The sequence below is a fragment of the Pseudonaja textilis genome, chromosome 5, assembly GCF_049901715.1.
Source record: "Pseudonaja textilis isolate UNSWEBS1 chromosome 5, rPseTex1.2, whole genome shotgun sequence".
In the NCBI taxonomy this organism is placed as follows: Eukaryota; Metazoa; Chordata; class Lepidosauria; order Squamata; family Elapidae; genus Pseudonaja; species Pseudonaja textilis.
The window spans coordinates 38,523,232-38,549,220 of record NC_141994.1 but is presented as its reverse complement, the minus strand read 5'-3'; the positions used below and the strand labels follow the sequence as shown (position 1 = coordinate 38,549,220).

Genomic DNA, 25,989 nt, shown 5'->3' with positions numbered 1-25,989 from the left:
CCATTATCTCTGCTTGTCTTATTAGACCCAAGAGAGTTGGATGCTTTGGATCCCATTAAACAGTGTAACATTATGTGGTTCAGGAGAAGTGTCTTCTCTATTAAAGGGCTTACCTTATGGTACAGCCTCCCAGCCAAATAATGTGGTTTACCTTGATGCTGGTAACCTTTAGAAAGACTCTGAAGGCCTTGTTCTTATTGCAGGGTGCTATATGAGTCACTTGTAACTACAAATGGGTCTGGCCCTCAGTGTTGTCATGCTTTATTTTATGTTTCTTTATTTTATTACTTGCATTTGTAGCTGATACTTCTCAATAGAGTCACATGGCAAGTGGGCAACATTATCAGTTGAACAGAATTAAATAAATCTGTTCAGCGCTTCCATGATGAAAAATAAAGCAGCTATTTGACTTGGTAACATGGAATGAATAGTGAATTGCAGCCAAATGGCATTCATTGTGTTTCTGATCTCTTGCCTGGAATTGCTGCTGTATTGTGCCAAAGGCAACCTGCCAAAGTGACAGCCTTACCCAAACCATCTCTGAGTTGTTTTACAAATCTTATAGAGAGATGTCCAGAGAGCCCAAAATAAGTAGCAGCGATGGTGCCACTGAAGAGTGGCTATCAAAGGCATGAAAGGGATGGTATGCAGATGATTCTTAGTCCACAGATACCCTTGCAAAAAGATTCAGAATAATAGAAGCTGACTTTGACAAAACACTCTTTTCCATTACTTTACTTACCAATGATAATAGCAGCAGCAGCTGGGCAAGAGCCATGTGAAGACAGGAGAGAAGAAGAGGGAAAGAATATAGGGTATATAGATATTTCAATATTTAGTTTAAATTTATTGTATTTTATAACAAAACATGCATGTATGTATGTGTTAAAATGAATAAAATGTGTGTGATAAAAAGGAATGGAATCAACTCTTATTTTAAGTTTTTTTCAATTATTTCAACACCAACTTTCTTATTGGTTAGAGTTGAACATCAGTGATTCCAATGGGGGGAAACATTATGTCAAGGTCGAAGTATTCTTGAAAGTAGTTGTTGGCAACTTCTTAAGGAAGAATCAGACATGCTGTTTCTATTTGATATGTCAGACTTGTTTCTGCTCAAATAGTTCTAGATTGCTGAAGTTATGAGTTTTGCAAAAGCCATGGGTTTTCTAGCTAGCACACATAAATAATATTTGAGTAGAGTGCAGTAGACCATGTTTCTTAACCAGAAGAACATATATCACTAATGGTCAATCAACTCCACAACCCAATTATAAAAGGACACATGAGCAAAGAACAGAGGTGCAGGACAAAGCAGTAAGTCTCCAGAGACAAAATGGAACTGAAGTAGTTTCTGAAAGGCCTGAGTTTATCAGCTAAAACAAAATAATATAAAATGCTAGAAAGCACTTTCTCTCCCCCCTCCCCAATAATAAACATTGCTTCAGCTCAATTTAGGTTTTACTTGTTATTTTACAGTTTTAGCAGTAAAAACCAACAATAACGTTGTAATATTCATCTCCTTCAAATCTTACCATAAGTGATAAATTTGGTAAAACTGCTAACGTGTATTATGCACTTCTTTGAAAAAGTAGCCTTTTTGTTTTTAATCTTGAGGAGTTTTTGATGAGGAAGGAAGGAAGGAAGGAAGGAAGGAAGGAAGGAAGGAAGGAAGGAAGGAAGGAAGGAAGGAAGGAAGGGAGAACATAACTTTATGGAGCAAGCTAAGATGATACCAAGATAATTAAAATATATTGTGACATCATAGTGAATGTTCCACTGTTTCCTATTTATGTCATGAAGTTGCACACAAAAGCAAAGTGTGAAAGTTGTTGATCCACACTAAGTTTTGTTATTTCCCCCCCTTTCCACACTTTTGCAAACATGGTTGAAAATCGGTGTTGGAACATGTCCAACACATCTGCACTATGCAAATTATGAAAAAGAGGAAACCAATTTATTCATCAATGCAATGTTTATAACAAAAATTTTCAAAAGAATTATTTCCTTTATGCAAATATGCCTGTAGATATTGTATATTTGCATAGTCCAGAATTCCTGGCATAAAAGATACAGGAGGTTTTTTTGTACTTTGAAAAAGAAGTATTCCCGGCAGAGACACTATTTAATTCATTGATCTATGCAGAAGTGCTGCTTATGCCATCTAATTTGGTAACCCAACTATGCTGCTGGTAACCCAACATATGTTTGATAAATGGAATATGCAAAGAACAAATACAAAACTGTAGAGGAAGAATATTCAATAACTTAGACAAATGTTCAGTCAAAAAAAAAAAAGTTCAGTCAAGTTGAGGTATGAAGACAGTAGGAAATGTTAAAAGGGGGGCTTTAAAATCTGGAAAAGATTTGTAGTGGTACAGTATATATAAGACGGCAAAGAATAATATGTGAGGAGAGAGAATACCTCTGCCTCTCAACTTTTTGAAATCCTAAAGCAGGGATGTAATTATATTTAATATTTTTTTCACATTGAGAGAGCAAAGAGAGAGAATGGAAGCAGAAGGCCCTTGGATGGCAAATCTCTTGTATACTCATCTTTAACTATCGTCCCTCCCCTCAGTAGCAAAAATGCCTAAAATTTTAATGCAGATTTTTGCTGCCATATTTGGGGAAGGGAGGGATAAGACTACAAAGCAAGCATTTTGTCTTCTGGAGATTTTTTGCCTGTTTTGTTATGAGAAAATGTAGTGTTTATCTGCTGCCAAACTTTAGTGGTTCAATGTCAAGATACTGGAGGTGATCTTTGGAACCCTAATGGAGCTTCAGAAGGACTCACATGGCTTTCAAGCCATTGGTAGCCCATTCCTAGTGTAATAGCTTGTTCCTAATTATGCAACTATCCTTTTGCCTTGTACAAACTGCACACTAAATTAGGGATTCATTTAAACTGGTTCAGAACTCAAAATCTCTGGAACAAGTCCTACATGGGTAGTATAGGCCAGAAAGGAAAATCCATGCATTAGACTTTATGAATAAGGCATGCCACTTTTATAATTTATATAACCAATCATAGGGTGCTTGGATACAGATGAAAAACAGAGAGGGCAATGTCACATTTAATAAAAGACACAACTTGGGTAATAGAATCAAAGGAATTTGGCTTCAGACTTTGCAACTGAACTGACACAACAACATTGTTAGCTGAGACTCATCTTGATGCATTTTTATAATAGGAACCCCAAAGAAAGAGCAAGAAGATTCCTCAATTGTTAGTGTATGTATGTGTATCTAAATAATATATCTTTTTTCTATATAACAAACATGTGGGGTATTTTCTCCTTTTTTCAAATCTGCCTTATATTTTGATAACAGGGAATCACATTTCCAATTCAAATGTCAAATTCTTTATCTGTAATATGTCAAATGTCAAATTCTTTATCTATAAACAATACATACAAGCAGATAAAATTTAAAGAGTTTTAAAATGAAACAGAAATAATTGTCATGTTATGTTTGATGTTAGCTGTTACCTTGCTGTAACTGTTACAATATATTTGGTTAGAGTTAGGTGGTTTTTCGTACTAACTGTAGGGAAAAAACCTGATGTTTAACCAATGTGCCACTAATATTCTCCAAACTTTATATTCCATTTTGAACATCTTAAATTCTTCCGTCTAACTATTGTCCAGTGGACATAAATGCATACAAGATATGATTTTAGCATTTAATATATTTAAGAATTATTCTCATCAACCTATATATATGGAAGTCAGTGCCATTGAACAGAATGGACGTTTGTTACTCATGTTGATCAGTAAATATCCAATTTGTTAACTATTTAATGTACCTAATTTACTCTGAACAATGTTCATTATCTGTTCCACCAGCTTATGCTGAAATGCAAGCAAATTAATTTGGATCGGATGTTATTAATTTATTAATTCTATATTATTTATTTGGAATACTCATTAATCATATTTTTAAATGCTTTAAGTAATAATCTGTTTGCTTATGAACACTATCACATAGCACATGATAAAATGGACACTTTACTATGCTTTCATAGAACTATGCTTTGTAGAAACAGTATGCAGTATAAATAGCATTGCCAATTCTTTAATATTATCAATGGCATACAATACATAATGCTTAGAAACTAGATTTATTTGTAAATGTATTTGTCCAGTTAATTTTAAGTAGGAAAAACATCACAATCAACCAACAACAATAGCAAAAAATACACAATTATGTTATCATCTTGATTGCGTTCCATAATATATTTCCGCACATAAGATTTGAGTTGAAATAAGGGAGACATAAAGCATAGAACTACATGTACATTATTTTAAAGGCTGAGTCAGTAATATGAACTCCTCTTCAAGATGTATGGCCGTCGGGCTTTGTTAGCATGTAATTGTCGTTTCAGAATGTATGGAGTTTTTCTCTTCATCAGATCTTTATCTTGACTAGCATTCTCTGGATCATAAATATCTTGTTGGAGCAACTGCTGGCGATAAGGAGAGAATATGGAATCATTATTTCACCTGGAACAATTTTTCTGTGAGGAATATTGTCCAAGTTGTCCTGGATTCTGCTACTTAGCAGAAAAAAAAGGTGAATATAGCACAATTAATTAATTTCATTCATTGTATTCTAAAGGAGGAGAGAGAGAGAGAGAGAGAGAGAGAGAGAGAGAGAGAGAACCTGTTTTCTTAAAAAGTTGCTTTTTCATTCATTTGTGCCTCTGTACTTTTACTTTTTTGTTATTGATACTGAATATATGCTTTGGAATATGTTTTCAATTGTAATAAGTAGCATATTGTCCCTAGAAGGGTAAGACAACATTTCCATACAAATAAAATACTCTGGCACATTCTTAATAGCAGATTTTCTGAAGCCTTGCTTCACAAATGGATAACTGTACTCTAGTTGTCTAAATAGGTCCTGAAACTTTAGGCTAAATTGAAGTCCTGTTAATTTGTCTTAATAATTTAGCAGTAAAAAAAACTATGAATATGCTCTAAGAATAAAAATACCAAACTGTCTGTGCTTGCTAAAATCATAGATTTCACTAGTAACTTGCTAAGTATTGTAACTTGCCAAGTCATTATCCAAAAGAAAATAATTAACTACAAGTACAGTACGAATCAAAAATTATTGCAATACAAATAAGATAGTACAAAATAATAAGGTGCTAATTGTTAATATTACCTCCCACTGCTGAAAGTTTCTGGTGTGACAGATTTTTTGAAGCTGATACAGTGTCAACATTGCTTCCAAAGTGAAGCTCTCAGAAGTAGAAGCAAATTGTCTTCTCATCATAAAATCTTCTTCAGTGTCACCTGTTTCGTCTTCTGGATTGTTTATGTTGCTTATGAAGTCACAAATATTCCAAAGTATTAGTTTCCACTGGGGTGATTTTGCTTTGTTTATCTGGAAAAGGCAAGACCAAGTGTGTAAATTGCCTATCAGCAGAAGGATATTATAGAAGAATGGGAGGGAGGTATAATTGAACTGCTATTATATATCAAATGACAACTTTGGTATAGAAATAAGACATTATAGGAAGAACCACATACATTATAGGAAGAACCACATACCTTCTTCATTAAGAAGGAAGAAACTATTCTATTGAAAGCCAAAAATGTGTGCAGATAAAAGAGTCAGGTTACATTACATATATTTTTTGTAAGGCAGTTTGCCTTTGCTTACTCAGATTATTTGAGATTCCCTCTCTACTAGTATGACAGTTGACAGTTCAAAAAACTCTTTATCTATATCTCTCTCTGTATGACACTATCCGGAATGTGCTGTTAACCTTTCATTGTGAAATTCCATTTAAAATGAAGGTTGCAGTTTGAATTACAGGGTTTGCTGTCCTTGCTTTAGAGACTCTAAAGGGAAAGAATGTCCTTATTGCTGTCATTCAGGCTGGAAATCAGAAATTATTGTTCCCATGTAACAAAATTCTTCAACATTGGGTCCTCCAAATGTGCTGAATTCAGTTCTCCTGCTCTTCTTTTCTTCTTGAAAACATTTTTCCCACTTTATTTCAGATATCCATTCAGATTCTGGATGAGCTTATTTGAAAGGCACATAATACTATCGGTACTACTGCTAATATTATGTTTATGCCTATATTTTTAGCCACACCATTCTACTGCAGAATGAAGGCCTCTGCATAGAAGGTTCTTCACTATAGCTCTAGTGTGCCACCTTAACTACTATAGTACAATAGGTCTCATCTACCTACTTACCTACCTACCTACCTACCTATCCATCCATCCATCCCCTTCTCAAACATTCTTCCATTTTTCTAGTGCCATCCTGGAATTAACAGTTTCCACACTAAAAAATGCTTTGGAAGATGTTCTTTTATGATATTTTCCCCTGGGATTTGAATGAAGCTTGAGAAAATAAGAAGCAAACCATCAATAAGAAGCAGGCTATTAGCTTACAGACACACCAGTCAACAATCATATAATGAAATAAACTCATTGAAGAACTCTATACACTGAAATTATCTTCTTCTTTAAAAGAATTATCATCCATTCAAACTGAATGAAAACTGATTAAAACTGAACTAAAATGAAATACATTTCCTCAAACTCCAGAATTTGAGTAGGAATATAACTGAAACTATTGTTCAAGTCATCTATAGTATATAAAAACTATACTCCATGATTCTAACATGATTCTAAGCTTCAAAAGCTATAAATTCTGGCTTTCTGGTGATGCAGTTAGAACCAAGTCCTATGCACAATTAATTAAATCTTCAAAATATTGATAATGAATGATGCTGTTACTCAGAAAAATGAATTAATTATGAAAGAAAACTAGCAGGTTTCTTCCCTCCCTAGCTAATATGTTTTCATCCACACTATCCCCAGTACAAGGGGAGTCTTCTCCACATGATAGAAAAAATAAACTCAGCCATATTTCTACTTAAGTATGGTTTGTTTGTTTGTTTTTATACAAAATGACCATAGCTTTAAATAACTGGTATTCATACCATGTGATTAACAATAATACAGTCTTGTCTTTCCAATCCTAGTAATACACCATTCACAATGAATACACTTCAGTGAATCCAAAACTTAATTTTAGGTTAGAACTTTGTTTCTATTTTGAGTTGTTTCTTGGATATGTCTGTTATTGCAGTACATAATTTAATCATGGTGTCAACTAGCCTGCTAGGCATGGACAAATTTGCTTAACAATGTTTTGAAATGTCTTTCTTGATGATAGAAAATTGGCACAACATCACAGAGAATTTGAATTATTTAATTTCAAAACAGGACATTAAATAATTAAATATTTCTGATGATCAAAATAAAAAACCCCTAGATACTTTTTTCATAATAAAATAGGATTGTTCTTGATACAATATAGGAAATATGCACTGATTGTGATTAATTTGAACATTTTAATTATTCAGCAGGTGTATTCTTGTCTATTGGCATGATAAACTACGTTCCAACACTTTATTGTGAAAAGGTGATGAGCCAGATTTTTTTTCTGGCACCAATATTGGCACCAAGAAGTTACATTAGTCATTTGTCTGCAAAAAAAAGTTTCTAAGATAATTTCACTCTTTCTTAATTACATATCTCCCTCTTTTTTGGTCTTTCTTCTTGAACCCATGGTATGGTATATAATAAATGTTGCATTGGTTTAATTATAATAATACATTATGTTTTATTTTGTCTTTTGCACCTTGCAGATCATGAAAATAGAGCATGTGACTCTTCCCAGCCATTTTGTAAAGTTTATAATTTTACAAGCGCCCAATATACAACTGAGAAAAGGTCTCGTATTAAAATGCAGTATTATTTCATTGGAATGTAACTCAGAGAGTCTTTAGGTAGAATTGACTAGCAAAATTTTATCTGCATACACCTAATCAGAGGTGGTATTCAGCAGGTTCTGACCAGTTTTGAATAGTTCGAAGAACTGGCAAATACCACCTCTGACTGAAGATTTTACAGTATCCTTTCCCTGACGCCCACCAAGCTTAATATACTTAAAAACGATAAAGGCATCAAGACATCAATAACGAGGCCTTAAAATGAAGCTCAACTACTGGACATTGAGCAGAAATCAGCAACCTTTTGAGAGGCAGAAACTATTGTGAGATTGTATGGAATATAGTAAGGGCCCTTGAAATTAAAAAATATTTAAATTATAAATATTATAATTAATTTATATTTAATTTATATTTACAAATATTTTTAAAGGCAGATAAAAACATTTTAAAATAAAATAAATTTGAAATGGCTGAAATATCCTAATGTGCAATAATGGTGAATATCTGTAGCTCAGGTGTAAGATGAAGATGAAGTTTTGTTCTCCAAGCTGTGGGTTGATTTCTGAACATTTTGTTACCAGGCTACATAACATCTTCAGTGGAGTTTCCTAAATTCCATTGAAGATGTTACCTAGCCTGGTAATGAAAAGTTCAGAAACTAACCCACAAACTCGGAAAACAAAACTTCACCCCCCATGTGCTAATTTTCCATTCAAAAACATAGAATAACAAATTTGGCTATTTTTGAAATATTGTTGTCATCTTTTAATTATAAACTGTAAGTTGACCCATTGCTGACTTTTCCTCTTGAAGCTTCCACCTTCAAGACACATCCAGCCAATTGTTCTATATTCTTTCTTGTTTTTCCCTTATATTCTGAATGAGTTACGGCAGTTCTGCCTAGGGTCCTATTTCTTACTACATTATGAAGAGTTATCTTTCCAATATGCAAAATACATTTTAGTTCTCCATAGCAGTAAGCTTTTCAATAGCTTTGCAAATTATTCTGTTTGTTGTCTTTTAGGTGCTGCTTTTTCCCATAGAAAGAATGAACAATTATAATCCAGGCATTATAATAATGACTGAAGTAATTTATAATGCTTGCAAATAATAAATGGGTAAGTTTAGACTGCCATAACCAAACCTCAGAAGTGTGAGGTCATTGCAATGTATCATTAATTATCGCAAGAACTGCAGGAAATGGCTGAGTAAATGAACTTTTTAATATCTTCTATAAACAGCTCTCACCTCAGACTTAAGCTGAGTGATTCAGTTTTAGTTCCTATCACCACCATCACCATCTCTTTTCCCCTGAATCCAATGACAATCAATTATTGAAAGGAAAATTTCACAGTAATGTCCTCTGTATAGAGCCATTTGCATCCAAAAGCCATGATGCAAAAATGTTGGGAACTCAAAGCCCCCTCTCTTCAACTGCAGCTGTTGTGGTTAAGCAATAGCAATAGTACTTAGACTCCACAGTGCTTTACAGAACTCTCTGAGAAGTTTACAAATGTCAGCATATTGCCCTCAACAATCTGGGCCCTCATTTACTGACTTTGGAAGGATGGAAGGCTGAGTCAACCTCGAGTCAGTCAGGATCAAGTTCCTGGCAGTGAGCAGAATTAGGTTACAATACTGCACCACAGCTCTTAAGGTGCCGTAATAGAGCACAGGGACCCAGATTCTTGCAAATCCTCAGTCACAGATGCTCATTCATCTCTGGCCAGTCACAGGGTTGTTTGTGAGGAGGGTGGATAGGAAAAAGGGTCATTATATACAAAAAAGTCTGACAAGGTCTGGAACTCAGCATAGATCAATTTAGCAAGAATACTTTAAAACAGAACGAAGTCATAGGATACATTGAATTGTTCCATCTAAGTCAAGGTGCAATCACTTGTTATGCTTGTGGCAGTTTGTACCCTCTGCTATTTCCCCCATTTCTGCCACTTCACATGTTTCTTTGGATTTCTGTTTCTGTACTAAATGCCCTTTAAGCTGCTCTTGAAACTCAGTGGTTATTGCTTGTTGACTGAGACATATTGTCTAGCAATTAATCTCTCATTAGAACTGCTGGAGAGGTCAGATTTTTTCTTTCTGTGATCTTAAAGGCAAGCCTGATTTTGCATGGTTTCCCTTGGCCATCCCAACCTTACTCATCTTGCTTCATCTTTTTTCAATCTTCCCTTTCTTTTACAGAAGAGCTTTAGCAGATTCAGATAGCTACAGTGAAGAAGACTATGGGAAATTTCCAAAACAAATTCTTTTTATGTTCCATATATTTATCGTTGCTTTATCATTACTATACAAATGCTGAAAGTTGCATAAATAAAACTAAGGTCTAAAAGTGGACTCTGCCCTATAAAGAGAGACTACATCAAATTATAATTTTAAATATGAGAGGAAGAGACAATGTTTGATTTCCAGTGACATTGTTAGGAATTAAAGTGAGACTTACCAGATTTCAAAGGTGAGTAATGAAAGCCTTAAAATTAGGACAGGGGTGGGATTCAAGTTTCTTAACAACCGGTTCTGTGGGTGTGGCCTAATTTGGGCTTGGTGGTCATGTGACTGGGTGGGTGTGACTTACTGACTGGGCAAGGCTTGGTGGTACTGTGACTGGGTGGGCATGGTTTGTATGTAAATATTATAAATATTTATGTAAATATTGTTTTTTTTTAATAAAAAAAGAGCAACTTTTACCCAAAAGCAGGCAAAGCAGGCAGGCAGATTGAATTGCTCACAGAATCACAGATTCACTTAGAGATCTATCTATCTGCAATTGGCTACCTGAGTCTGCATTGAAAAGCTTCAGTCCTAAGGAAGGTTTGGCTCTGCTTTTAGATTAGCTAGAAAGCAAGAAATCCAAGAATTTCCTGCTTTCTAGCTAATCTAAATCTCCTGGCAGAGCAGAATAGCTGATGGTCGGGGGGAAAAAAAGGAAAAATAGCAACTTACCAAACCAGGAAAGGAGTGAGTGGGCGGGGAGGGGAAGGGCCAGCCAGTGGAGTGATTTGCCAGTTCTCCAAACTGGGGACAATCGTGTGTGCAACTTCAGCTGTGCCATGCAAAGCAGCTGAGAAGGGAAAAGCAGGGAATAAAGGATAGCCTAGAGCCTGGGCAGGTGGGTGGGCCAAACACCGACTGGTTCAGTGTCAGCTGCTCTTCGCAGCTACAGGTTCTATAGAACCAGGCCGAACCGGTAGCATCCCACCCCTGAATCAGGACCCTTTTATTCCAAGCTTTTTGTAACTGCATAAGTTGACAACTGCTTGAATCAAGATCACTTTCCTCTTTGCTTAGAAGCTCTTCAGATAAAATGCTTCCACATTAAATATCCAAATAATTTTTACACTCACATTTTTTCCAAACACATCTCTTTTTTCAAGTGAAGGATTCACAAATAATGCCCAAGGAAGTAGAGAGATAAAATGATCCAGTTACATTTTAATGAGGGTCAGCCAAAATACAAACAATACAGATATGATTAAAAGTTAAGCACACAGGTTCATATCACCCAAAGGCTGAGAGATATTATGGTTCACAGAGTCTTGTGGCAAACCGCTGAAACAATTTGTGCAGATATGTAAGAACTTTGATTCCTCTCCCCACTTTCATTTTCTTTGCTTATTATGTATACAAAATGTTTAAGGTAAAGACAGAAACATAAGCTTAGTTGGTTACAATCCTCCATTCACTGCTATCCAACAGTTGGTTGCTTTCTAAAAGATCATCAAAACACCTTGGAATTTCTTTGTGGCGATAACCATCATGTTTAATAGTAAACATTTAACACTATAGTGGATTTTTAACAGGGTACAATTACTCACTTTTCACAGAAATTTTCCTATGAAAAGTGAGCAATTGTACCCTATTTTAAAAACATCCACTATAGCATTAAATGTTTACTATTAAACATGATGGTTATTGCCACAAAGAAATTCCAAGGTGTTTGAGGTGTTTCAGTTTTTTCAACCTCAAACTCCTCCCTCTTAAATTAAAATGCCTTCTTTTTTATTAACCCGATTATCCTCCTATAAATCATATTTAATTTCTTACAATATTTAATTGTTCCAGACTGAATTTTTAACTAGAGTGAAATTTGTCTTGTTCCATGGTTTACTTGACACTTTTTTCTCTCTCTCACCATGTATCTGCCATGTTGTTGTTTTCAGACAAAGGATAATAGAATTTGGCATTTTATGCTGTGCAGTTTCAGAAAACTGCAGTACTTGGTAGCTAACCCAAAAAATTCAATCTCCCTAAGGAAATATATATGCCAATGTAAAACAGTTACTTCATAATGCCATTAACTGGGTTTGATATGCTAACAATCAATATTTTATCTGAATGAGAAAGAGTCTTCCCCATTAAGAACTTGGGCATGAGGAAAATTTTTCTTTTTTTTTTGAATAAACAAAATTTTACTTTTAAAATCTGGCACTGAAGAGACCATTGTGTTGGCCACTCTGCTGGGTTTACTGTATGTTTTAGTTCAACAATATCTGGAAGACCACATGCTGTGCAACCGTAGCAGTTAAAACTAACTTCAATGCAAGCAATAGGATAGAAGGCAGCAGATGTGTTTAATGGATGCAGTTCAAGCTGCATGATACACATAGCTCTCTATCTTTCACAAGAAGAGAACAGCTAGAGGAAAAGAACCTAGGGGAACAATTTAGAGGTAACTAAAGGTAAGTAACTCACTTTACTTAAAGTAGGACATATGTATCTAATAGGAATGTTTTCTTTGCCATATCTCTTTCTATATTTCTCTTGGGCCACATAAATAGAAAGGAAAATACAGATAAACACAAACTCATATATCATCAGGGGTGGGATTCAGCCGGTTCGGGCCATTTCAGGTGAACTTGATGTTAAATTTACATCCGGTTCACCAAACTGGTAGTTGAACTGACTGATGCCCTGCTCACTCTGCCCCTTCCCTCCCAGGAGTCTCCACATGGAACATTTTTAAGTGCAGGGTCCGCATGGAGACTGTGGGAGGGCAAAAAAATGGCCCTTCTGGATGTTCCAGAAATTAGCCTTTTTCTGGCTTCCAGTGGGCCTCTGAAGCCTGGGGAGGCTGTTTTTGCCCTCACAGAGACCCGAGGGAAGCCTCCAGACTCTGGAGAAGACAAAAAATGGCCCTCCTAGAAATTCCAGAAGTCTGGAAATGGGCCTGTTCCAGTTTCCAGGGGACCTCTGGAACGGGGGGGGGCATTTTTGCCCTCCCAGAGGCCTGAGGGACTCTGGGGAAGGCAAAAAATGCCCCTCTAAAAGTTCCAAAAGGCCATGCCCACCCAGCAACTAGCAGAGAACCAGTTGTGGGGATTTTTGAATCCTATCCCTATATATCATGCCTTGTATATTTCAGAACAGGTAGTCTTTGACTACAACAGTTCATTTCGTAACCATTCAGATTTACAACAGCACTGCAGGCTACTTCTGCTGACTGCCAGCTGCCAGCAGTTTGGCAGTTGGAGTCCCTCTGGCTCAAGGTTCACTCAGCCTTCCATTCTTCTGAGGTCAGTAAAATGAAAACTCAGATTATATGGGATAATATGCTGACTCTGTAAACCACTTAAAGAGGGCTGTAAAGCATTGTGAAGCAGTATATAAGTCTAAGTGCTATTGCTAATTGACCTCTTCAGATTCCATCACCACACACATACACACACACACACGTCTGTTTTGTACATGAAATTGAAATTTTCCATGTCAGTTTCATATAAACTATTGAACAATTACTTATTTTCAGAACATTTGTTTATTAATATTGATTTTTGGCAGATGGAGAAGTTGAACAAGTTTGGACAAAATGCAGCTCCCCAAATCTTGCACAGTCTATTTATTATATAAACATAAAAGTTGACTTAAAATTTAATATGTGAAATAAATGCTGCAGTTCTTATGTGTGTGTTTTATTGTACATAAAGGCTGTTTGATGGGATGTGTGCTCCACCTCATCAAAGCATGAAAGCAACATGCTTCTCTTTATTAAGCACCTCTTAAAGCAAATCACATCAATTTTCATTTTCAGATAGATTATTGCCTGCCTAGGCAAAATCTTCAGTGATTTGATCTGCAAGAAATCAGAGATTGATTGGAGAATCAATTTTCTCTAAGATCATAGCATTTGAAAATATTGCCTAAACAGAGAGCAAAAATGAAAAGTTCAGAGAACTGCAACCCAACTTTGGGCTATTATCTACAACTGCAGTTCATTTTCTTCTCTTTTCTCCAATGAAGCCACTCTGCTCTGTTGTTTAGAATTGGGAGGGGTAGTGTCATTTGTGAAGCAGCTTCAAAGTGTTGCTTTTCGGTGAATTCTCACTGAAGTGAAGAATCTATTTAAGTATTTGTTTAGTTCCTGTGTCTATGTATGTATGCATTACTGTGTGTGTATCATTCTTCCTATTGGAGACTCTGAAAATGTGCAGAGTTCAGATTTATGAGTTTATGTAGAATCCAGGAAACTATGCTTTCATTGAATTATTTATGTTCTTAATTTCAAAATATGGATTTCAATAATGTGAAATTTAAATCAATTCTGTACAGATGGATCACATATTACTTAAATACCCAATTTACCATGCACTCATTTACAAAATGGTGGAGCTCTCCAAAATAATGAGTAAGTGCCTGAGAACATAGATTGTGAAACCTTAAAAAAATCAGCCTGATCAACTTTTTTATCTTGAAAGACAAATTCTTGCTATCTTTTGGTGCTTTTTGTTGCCCTTCAAAACATGGTGTTTGTGTATTTTTATGGGTTTAAGGTTTTGCTGTTGTTGTTTCTTTGTTTTAAATTTTGTATAAATCTAACCACATATCACATTTGGTTTCTTAGCACTTTGTACATATTTCTTATTTGAAAGAATGTTATTTCCTAATCTACAATATTGTGTTAATATGAAACTATGAAGATGGAGGGGGTAATTTGATTTTTAGTTGATGGTTTGCAAGAGAACAACTTGATTGATTTATCAATTGCCCTGCCCATTATCTGGATTTCAGTATTATGGGCTTGAAACTGAGATTTTATTTCTTACTAATCCAGTGAATTTAGTGAATGCTTTATGTTTTCCAGAAAAAAAAATCTTATTTTGTAATAAACTTAGAGAGAAAGAGATGGCATTTATTCAATTTAGAACAAGAGGAGTAATAGTAGATTCTAGCATAACTAGTGCCATTACGGGATGCAGACTATGATATTACAGAAATATGCAATGAACTAGAAAGGTTATAAATAATGGTCATCTGAATTTTCAGCTTATCAACATTTACAGGAAATGCGTCCTTTTTTTTCTTTTTTATTCCTGGAAAAATATAACCAGCTGCATAACAGAATTTCATGTTTATGCAATACATTTTTAACAGCAAAATATTGAAAATTTGCTTACATTCTCAAATCACAGATTAAAGTGTATTTAGATGATTTGGGAAATGGGGAATTATATGCCTGTCAAAGCATATGTAGTACATTTTGAATCTATGAGATCCTGAGATGATTTAATCAAATATGAGGGACATCAAAATTCTGTTGCACACACATGTATTGTGTTAACAGTATAACAGAGTTGGAAGAGGTTTTGGAGGTTGAACCCTCTTGCTCAAGCAGGAGACCCTGTACTGTTCCAGACAAATGGATGTCCAATCTCTTCTTTAAAATCTCCAGTGATGGAGCACCACAACTTCTGGAGGCAAGCCATTCCATTGAGAATTGTTCTCATTGCCATGAAATTTCCCCTTAATTTTAGGTTAGATCTCTCCTTGGTTACAAGTTGACCCCATCTTCTCTATGGCAGCCCCTGAAATATTAGAAGACTGCTATCTTGTTCCCCCCCATCATATGTTTTAGCCCTCCAGCCTCCCAATCATCTTTGTTGCTTTTCTCTGGATTTTTTTCTAGACTCTCAACATCTTTTTCGTATTGTGGTGATCAAAACTAGATGCTGTATTCCAAGTGTGGTCTTACCAAGCAGTATAAAGTGGTATTAATATTTCATGTGATCTTGATAATATCCCTCTGTTGATGCAGCCTAAAACTGCATTGGCTCTTTTGGCAGCTGTAGCACACTGTTAGCTGATACCTAAGTGGTTGTCTGTTAGATCCTCTCACAGTTTCTGCTGTTGAGCCAGGTACCACCTATTCTATACTTGTGCATTTGGTCTTTCTTGCCTAAGTGCCTTTTCTCACCACTGAATTGCATTTTGTTGGAAGAGGCCCTGTGTTCAAATCTTCTAAAATTTTGGCTATTTCCCCCAGCTCAGTGTCATTTGCAAACATAATGAGTTCCTCTCCTATCCCCACATCTAAATTGTTTATGAAGATGTTGAAGAGTACAGATAGTCTTCACCGTATGATCACAATTGAGCACAAAATTTATGTTGTTAAGTGAGACAGTGGTTAAGTAAATTTGCCCCACTTTCTTGCCACAGTTGTTAAGTGAATCATTGTTAAGTTAGCAACATGGTTGTTAAGTGAATTTAGTTCCCCCATTCTTGACAGAAGTTTGCAAAAGGTGATTACATGACCCTGGGACACTGCAACTGTCATAAGTATGAGTCAGTTGGCAAGCATCCGAATTTTCATCACATGACAACAGGGATGCTACAATGGTCATCAGTGTGAAAAATGGTCATAATCATTTTTTAAGTGCCGTTGTAATTTTGAACGGTCACTAAATGAACTGTTGTAAATCAAGGAATACCTGTACTGGGCCTACGATAGAACCTTGGGGTACCCCACTTAATAACTCCTTGTAAGAGTTTGATTGTTCTCAATTAGTATTACAAGAAAAGCTAATGTTGCTACGTGACTTGAGGTTAACATAGCTTTTATCAAGCAAATTCTGTCTAGAAACATAACCTCTGCCAATAACTTGACATTCTCCTGTAACTGCCTGCTGGTGGGAATGTGTTAATGCTAGTTAAGTAATGTATCCATAATACAAAGAATAAAATATTATTTGGCACTGTCACTTTACCCACACTTGTTCTTATTTATTGTATTTGATGTAAGGGCCTTTTTTTTCTTATTTCTTATACTCAACATTTATGTGTAGTATTATTATACATTTAAACATATATGTTTGGTATGAGTATTCCTGAACCTAAAAGAGGGTGGAGGGGACAGAAAAGTGTTACCTTTGATGTATACATATTGGTCAACAAATCAGCTTCTAGGGCTTTCATTTCCTCTTCTGAATCTGCAAGTTAAAGGGAAATATATGTTTATTGTTGCATTATAAACCACTAGCATTTGGATTTCACATATAGAATTTAGAAATATCCCTTAAAGACAATTTAGGGTTAAGAATAAAATAAATGTTTGGCAAGTGTTCCTTTCTTTAATATATGCTTGTTAAATTATACCATTTCATTGGAAAAAAAATAATGAAAATAATGAAAACAGCTTATTATTGGTCAACTGAAACATTTAAAGATCTGATCACCAATAGTGAAAGTATTAGTATATGAAATTAGATTTAATTTCTAAATTAAGATATTTTTGCACTGACAGCATGTACTGTATATATTTAAAAGAAGCTCTTATTTCTTATAGATTGAATAATTTCAAACATCCTTTCAATGGAAGCCAATTAACCTTCTATGGGGAATATATAAGCTACAGACATATTCATATAGTTTACATTACTATATTACTAACAAGGATACTGTATATATAGCATGAAAAGAGATTTAAAGTTTCAGTGAGTTTAATTGAAATTCCTGGCCATTTCCATGTTCAATGTTAGAAGGACTTGAAGAATGTCTTAATAAAAGAAAGATGATATGTTAAAAGGGAACCTGTTTTTATCTAATCATTATCATCATATCATTATCATCTAAACTCTATAGTTGCGTGTAATTGTGAGTGATGAAATAACAGTCCTAGGCAGATTGAAAATAAGTCGAATTTATATAAATAGCTGTACTCTTGTGATTTGTTGTTGCTGCTGCTGCTGTTCCATGTATTTCAATAGACCCAAGTCTTTAGTAACTTTAATTGGATGGGCTCCAACTAAAGTAATAAACTCTACATTCCTAATTGAAAAATAGCAAATGGTACAAGCTCATAAATGTATACAATATGACTAATATATTGCTTGTCTTGCTTCTCAAGTTTACACCCTCACTACAGTACTGCAAAGTAAAACAATGTTATAAAATAGGGTTACTCTGTCTCATGGAAACCAGTAGTAAAATCTATCTCTTTAAAAAAAAAAATCAATGCACTTTATATGCCCTATAGTACAAATGGTCCACAAAAAGCATAAAACAATATATTTTATTAAAAAATAAAATGTTGGCAAGATAGTAGGGAACCAAAAAAATAAAAGAAATAAATCAAGAGGTACCAGTAGGTGATGTCATTTTAAAAAGCATCTATAAGAGTGGAAGATGAATGAGAAATAATATGCATTATGTGTCTATTTTTCACGGCTATGCAGTGTTCCAGATTTGAAAAAAGAAACTATGATATGGAACATATGAGCATGCACATACTGAACCAATAGGCACTGTCTTAAATCAAGTCCATCACCCTTCCTCCAAGGACCATGCATGAGCCCAGAAAAAAATGAGACTCTTTAAGGAGTCACCAACAGGTGTAATGCATTGTCCATGCATGCTCTGAAACAAATTTTCCCCTTTGAATCCAAATTACTGTATAGTCCTTATAGTAAAACACATCCTTCAAATGCTAATGACAAAGAATTCAGAACATATGAGCTCAGGAAATAGGACATGGGGATTAGAGAAAGTTATCTGGACAGGATTCAGAAATGATATTATGGAAATATATCTCATCAGAGTGAAGTGAAAATTACATACATAAAAGTAATACTACTGAGAAAAAGCTAAACATTTTCATCAGAGTGTTTTACAGTTCATTCATTGACTAATTCTTATAATAAATGTCATCAAAATCAGGGCTTCTCAGAAGCTCAGTAAGATCATTGCTCCTCAGATATTCAGGGATCATAGAAAAGTTGTTAGCATTATTATTGCAATTAATTTTGCAATAAAAGAAAGATGATATGTTTAAGAAAAGAAAGATGATGGTTTTATTGATATTCACTTAATTTGAATCAATAAATTTTGAAGGAATTTGTGCCTGAATTGTCTCCATTATGATCCAACTCAAGGAATCATAATATTCTGTAATATATATCATTGATTTATACTAATATTTTTTTTGTCCCTATTTACAAACAAAAAGAAAAAATGAAATGTTTTTCCAATGAAGAACATAGCTCATAGCTCATAACTGTGGTCATGTACTTATATTTTTATATGACTACATTAATCCTCAGGTTTGTAATTAGAACAGATTAAAATAAAGCATAGAAATTAAAAAAGCTAAAATAGGTACATTGCCCCCAAACATAAGCATTGTTTGTCTATCAAAACAAAGATTAAGTACTATTACTTTGCTTATTGATTTAGACTGTTATGATGCCCAAATATTTGAAACTGCACAGAAGTTTAGTAATGAGTTACAGCTAAATTTAAATTTTAAAGTAGAATTATTTAATATATTAGATTGGAATAAATCAATCTGCAGGAAAAAAAAGTTATATTTAATTCTAAAATATGCTCTAGAAACAAAATTTAGCAAGAATCACTTAGTACAAATATACACATCTGAAGTCTGATTGATTTATAAAATATTTAATAGATTCATTACATTAAATTATGATTTTCATTCTTAAGATGCCCAAATAAACAAAAATGAGGGTATATGGCATAAACATATGAATCTCTCTTTTAATTCTATTTTATTTATTTAATTTCAATTTAAATCATTATACTTGTATCTTTTCTCTGTTCTTTTTCAATTATCTATTTATCTTTTCTCTTTAACACAAACTTTTTCCTATAATCACTGGTTGAAGTATGACACCTTTCTATCTTTCCCCCAAATTTAACACTTAAAATAATACATAGTTTCTATTCTGATTCTGCTTAGTACATTCTACATAACGTTTTAAAATATAAAACATAATGAGCTTATAGTACATTAAAAATGTTCCATAACAAATTAATTAATTAAACTCTATTAATTAAATCTTAGACATTTTACACATTCCCTACAATATTCTATTAACACATATGTTATTCCAATTTTCTAACTCTATTTCAAATACAAATACTACAATACAATCTTATGTACTTTTGCAGAATCTCTGCAGGCTTGTCAGGCTTCAGAGGCGGCAGGAATCGCGTTTGTGCGCGATCCCTGCTGCACTCGCTGCCAGAGTGCCTTCGATCCAATTGGATTGGGAGGCTATAGTTATCCTGTAGGGATAACTGAAGAGAGGGGAGATCTGGGCAGGGGTCTGGGAATATCGCACCCCTCTTCCCCAGCCAGCTTAACTGCCTTTTCCAAAGGTGGTGGTGGCGGTCAGCAATGGCCGCCACAAAGAACCTCTCAGCCGGACAAGTTTTGTGCAGGAGGAAGTGAAGAAAGTGGAAGCTTTTGGCTGAACTGGGATGACGATCAACATCTGAATACCCTGGAACTTTGGCTCTTTAAGTGATATATTGTTTCCCAGAAGATCGTAAAGCTGCGGTGGAAAGTGAAAGTGAAAGCTTTTTTTTTCTCCTCACTCTCCTTTCCTACGGAGATAGCAGATGGAAATCGGAAATACCCACTTTGGCAGCAGAAGGTACTAACTATGAAAATTAAAGCTAAGGGGACATTAGATTTCTAAACACTGACATTTAAAAATTAAAATCTTTTTGCTTTAAGTGGGAAGGAAGAGAGATAAATGATTTATACCAAGGTTTGTTGAAGGAGATTGCTTGGAGTTTTTTAAGATCAGAGATTAAATTGCAATAAAACTTCCAAAAAAATACCTTGGAATTGTGTAATTGAATTCTACCCCAGGAAGAGAAAGTAGAAGAAAGTGCTAAATGAAACAGACTGTGCTGATTGTGCTGACTTTGATTGCTTGATGACTTTGGGACTTTTGTGAACTATCTTTTGAACAATTAAGAAAACATTTGGATTGTTTAAAAAAATTTTTCACAATGGTATCTGTTGAAGAACTGAAAATGCAATTTGAAAAGTTAAAAGAAGAGGAAGAAGAAGGCAAGGGCTCCTTTGGATCTATTTTTCGCTTCTTAGAAATGGCGATTTCTACTTAACAGGAAATGCAACAAGAAGAAGGCTGAGATGATGAAGAAGAAGCTATCTTTAATGGATATATGATTTTAAATGAGAAAGAAAAGGGTAAAAAGGAAAAGAAAATGGAGAATTTAAGTTCTAAAAAAACGACCAAGAAAGGGAAAAATAAGGTGAAAAATTGATATAATGTTAGAAAGCAACAGAAAAGAGGAATACAATAGAGAGGGGAGCCTAAAAGGCTGGAGATTGAGAAGTGGGGGGTAAAAAGGCTAGATTTGACAAGGAAGGAAGGGAAAAAGTGAAGGGAAGTTATAAAGGCTTAAAATAAGATGCTAATAAACAGGTTTTTTTCAGAGATAAAGGGTAAAATATAATCTAAAAAAAAACATATGAATCTCAATAGTATTGTGTAAACTTATTTATAGATTTTATATTGCACTTGGAAAAGTTTATATTTTAATCTATGATTTTACTTTGAATGATTTGTGAAACAAATTATAAAGAAAACTATATTTTTTAATATTTACCCATGTAAATCAGCTGTGTTGTTATTATCCTGGTCAACTTCTCAGCTTTCTTGTCTTCTCATCTTTTCTACTACTATTGACTTCTTATGATTTATCACTTGTTTGTATCTTATGGTTATGGTTGTATCTTATGATTTACAACCAATAACTTATCACTTTGTTTTTTGCATATACACTGAGAGCTTATGCACCAGACACAAATTTCTTGTGTGTGCAGTCACACTTGGCCAATAAAGAATTCTATCCTCTATCCTATCCTATCCTATCCTATCCTATCCTATCATCCTATTCCCTTGATGCATGTATGTGAAAGTATATGCTTGCAGGGAAGGTATGGATACATGTTACAGACTACTAGAAGTACATATATTTTATTGTACCATTTTTGTATAAATAAAAAATAATTTATTTAAAAGCAAATACACAGTCCAATAATTATTGGTATATAAAGAACAATTTTAAGGAGAAATGAGCTTAGTTATATTGCAATAAATATTTGCCCATATATCATTATGTAGAAATATCTCCTACTTTAATGACACCTAAAGTTCAACCTTTTTTATTTTTAACACTATTCTTGATGGATTTCAAGATTCTGCAATAAATATATGGAAAAGCTGCAATTTGGGGCCAGGTAGGTTTTTTTGTTTTTTGTTTTAAAACATCCCTACTTTTTAAAAAAGTCTTTGCAGTTATACTGTATTTGTTATCATGATTATCTCTGTATAGATCACTGTCATAACTATTTTATTAGTGGGAAATTCAAAAAATATATGATTTTCCCTAAACATTGCACAAAATTGTATGCATTTTTAAACCTGAAAATATGAAGATTGATTGCCTTGGCACAAGTCTTGTTCCTTTGTATCAAGATTCCAGATCTATAGTAGGTTTTGTATTATACACATGGGGGCAATATTCACTCCATCTCTCTCCCTCACTAATTTATTATTGGTATGAATGGCAAACCTTTGAGTTTTGATTTACAACAATATTAACCCTACAAACCTCAATCTAGACACTTGTGACATTTAATTCATCTTGTCATGATATAGATGTGTAATGAACCTTGCAGACACACATCTCCCAAGATCTGGATTATGTTTATCAGTCTTCTGCCATGCAATGCATTTCATATTTGCTGGGCTACAACTCACAGAATGCTACAATCTGTAGGTCCAACATGCTAGGAAAAACTGATCCATGAGAATCTATGATGAACTGTGAGCCTCTATTCCACAGACTCCAGCTGAAAAAAAATCAAAGATGGGAGTAGGAAACTGTAACTCCCTATAGCTAGACCAGTCCATGCAGTCCACAGTCATAAATGCTAATGCTAATTTTATTATAAAATAACAGGAACAGAAAAATGCAAGTCTGAATGTCTTAATGCCCGCTTTATCTTGTAGAGAACTGAGGAGGGTCAAGTCTGAGATACTTAAATTTCTGCCTCTTTTTATTTGATGGTTGTTTTTGTTGCAGCTCTTCCTCCTGCTCCTCAAGATTGTTTCTACAGTCCATTACAGAATCCCAAACCCTGGAGTCTGGAAGCATGGAATTTCCTCTTCCCTGTACTAACTTACAGGTGCATTTCAATAAGCCCGTAAACATGGTCCCTGTCCCAGCATGATTCTCCTCAAAGAACCTCTTCAGAAAGAGAGTATGTAGCTGCTTAGATATAATTAACCTATTTTTTTGGGGGGGAGGGGTGTCAAACTGATAAATGAACCAATTAAAAACATTTTTCAGAAACTTGAATTTGTCCCTCACATTTTAATCCAGCAGATTCTCTCTCAAAGCAATTATTATAATAAAAAACTATTTTATATTTGAAGCTAACTTTTTTGAAGGTGACCAGGCATTAGCCTCCCTGCATTGGACAACACAAACTCCTCCCATAGTAGCAGCACCGCCGGATTAGCCCAAATCCTTCTCCCAATCGGAAGGGAAGCCGTGCCAGAGCCAGAGAGAGAGAGAGAGAGAGAGAGAGCGCACTCGGAGCTTACCTGTGGCCAGGCTCCAGCAAGAGGACGCCAGCAGCAGCGCGCACACCAACTGCATCTTCACCATTCTTGCCATCCACTCTCTCCCTTTTCCCTCTATAAAGTAAAGTCCATATACAAAGGGGCAAGCTATCTGGGAGAGAGAGAGAGAGTCGCGCAGAAAAAAAAAGAGCTGCTGCCTTGGGCTGATTTTTAAAGAACTGGACCCTAAAGGGAGCTCCGGATGTCCCCTAAGTATATAAGCAAGCAGGGAGGGGTGATGTCACGAACGCGCAGCAGCCGCTCTCTTTTCGCCAAGCATCCGCCCGCCTGCTCCGTCCCCTCCTCTTCTTCAGAGCGAAACTGACGCGATTCCCCCATTAGTTGCGCTGCGCTTCACACTTCCTGAAGCAGAAAGAAAAGGGTCTGTTTGAAGCAGACAGCGCAAAAAAGACACTCTTACCAGTTGCGCCCAATTTTAAAACCAAGTCTCCAAATGGGAACGCGGGATTTGTGATTATTTCCCCCCCTTACCTGCAGCCATATAGCAGGCAGTGTAGCTTGGTGATGGAAGTTGCAGCCCAGCACAATTGACGGATGTGTGGCTGGAAAAAGGCTAGTTAGTATAAAGAATCTAATGAGAATGAGTTAAATGTCACCTTTGCATTTGTGTGCCCATCACAGGTCACCTGTATAAGTCACTTAGCTGTTTCTATGATTCATGTAAATCAGGAAAAGAATTTAACAAAAACTTGAGAAATATAGTATTTGTTTAACTAAAATAAATATTTTGCAATATATTCTTATGTCACCCATTCTTTACTTATTTCAACCTATGCAAGAGACCAAATCAAAATGACATTTAGAAGAAATGTTGGGACTGCATTCTTAAGAATTCATAGCCAGAGGCTATGAGGTTCCTATTCCATTTGGAAACTATCAGATTAGGGAAGATAAACTTGGCATGCTGAAAATGAGCTTCCTTCTCCTCCTCCTTTTTCTCCCTAGATACCCAGAAGTATTTTGCTGATTCCTACTTATAGATATAACTTATTTTTATTTTCTAAGACTATATTCCAGTAAACATTGACAAAAATCATCTGCAAAACACAGGATTTAATAATTCAGATTATTGGTGGAAAGATAGCTCAAACTCAAATGTGTATCTTTGAAGATGCAACTCCACATCCTGGATGTGTCATACTGATGCTCTAAAGTGAAAAGTGCTGGATGGGTTCAGCTCATACTCTGTTTTCTGAACAGAAATTGATCTTCCTCTTCATGCTGTTTAGATTCTTTGCTAATAATTTCATTGTTTTAAATCAGCTTTTAATTGTTTATACTTGATTTTAGATTGGAACTATGCTTAGATATTTGATAGGTTAAAAAGCTAGATGTAAAGAGTTGATTAATTAAATCATAATTAGTTTGAAAAGAGAAGCACACTTTACTTACAAGGGTATATATGCACATTATAAAACACTTTTAGGTCTTCCTTTGAATATAAATTTGCCATACATGGCAATACTGAGCAATCACACTTAAAATAGAATCAGTAGTTATCTTTCAGAAATGGCATAACCATTGAAAGTTGAATGTTTTTTGTGTCCTAAAATGCAGAACCATATAGATCAGTTTTAAGAACTGTATTTGATGGAGAGATAATGTATGCTGTTCCATTTTAAATATAAACCCTATATATGTCTTTGTATGGCATTTAATGGAATAGTCCTTCGGGCAAGGACTGAAATTTCTGTATGCTTTAAATAAGATTTAAATTTTGGTCTACAAAACAGGCAATAAAGAACTATATATGTGTTCCTCATTGTGAAGTAAGTAGAAATTACGTAAGAGCCAAATAGCTTCATTAAAAAAAGAATTTAATGAATAGTTTATTAATATTTGATAGCCTGCAATGGTAATTAAGCATACCCTTGGTAGACAGATACTGTAATAAAGAAGTGTTTCCTTACTTTATAAATAGAGTTCCTTCATTTTCTATTTTTCTTCCATTAGGGGGCAGAATGGAAATAGTTTGCTGTTGAACCTACATGGGAAACAAAAAGCAGTGACTTTGGTTTATGATAATTTTATTCTGTAACACGTACTGATGAAAAGTTTTTCATTTCTATTTCTATATTTCTGATAGTCTACAGGTTTTTAAATTCCATGTAACATTCAAATATAATTGATACATGAGAAACATTCATGATTTAAATTTCAGGAAAAACATGACCAGAAAATATGATTTATTAAGATTAAACAGAATGATACTTTGTAATAGAATTTTCCTACCTCCCCACCTCAAAGAATCTGGAGATAGAACAGAGATTAAAGGTTCTTGAACTCAGTGGACGTAATCTCTGAATAGATTTGTAAGGATGGATTGTGTTGTAAAGGTATTATAGAGAATCACATTATGTAAGAGATTATCTTCAAGAAGATCCAGCTAATCTTAAAGCAGGAAAAGAACCTGATTATCCTTTGAAGATAATACTATTTCTACAAAAGGCATAAAGAAAAAGGAGGGAGTGATACAGGACATCAAAACCAGTACAGATAACGTCTGTT

General features: G+C 34.7%; 1 protein-coding gene across 3 annotated transcripts; it reads right to left on the bottom strand.

Moving 5' to 3' along the window:
- Nucleotides 1-2,986: 2,986 nt before the first annotated feature.
- NTS (neurotensin) lies at nt 2,987-25,465 on the bottom strand. 3 transcript variants are annotated; one of them, XM_026699067.2, is made up of 5 exons: nt 25,392-25,465; nt 23,443-23,823; nt 16,922-16,983; nt 5,173-5,394; nt 2,987-4,468 (listed from the first exon to the last, which is right to left on the bottom strand). In XM_026699067.2, the coding sequence occupies exons 2-5, from the start codon at nt 23,513-23,515 to the stop codon at nt 4,319-4,321; spliced, it is 507 nt and encodes a 168-aa protein (XP_026554852.1). In that variant the 5' UTR covers nt 23,516-23,823; nt 25,392-25,465; the 3' UTR covers nt 2,987-4,318. The 3 variants fall into 3 exon arrangements, with proteins under 3 accessions (XP_026554852.1, XP_026554859.1, XP_087790648.1); XM_026699074.2 differs by having other exon boundaries at nt 4,062-4,465; XM_087934522.1 differs by lacking the exons at nt 23,443-23,823; nt 25,392-25,465 and adding an exon at nt 22,594-22,667 and having other exon boundaries at nt 4,195-4,468.
- Nucleotides 25,466-25,989: the final 524 nt, after the last annotated feature.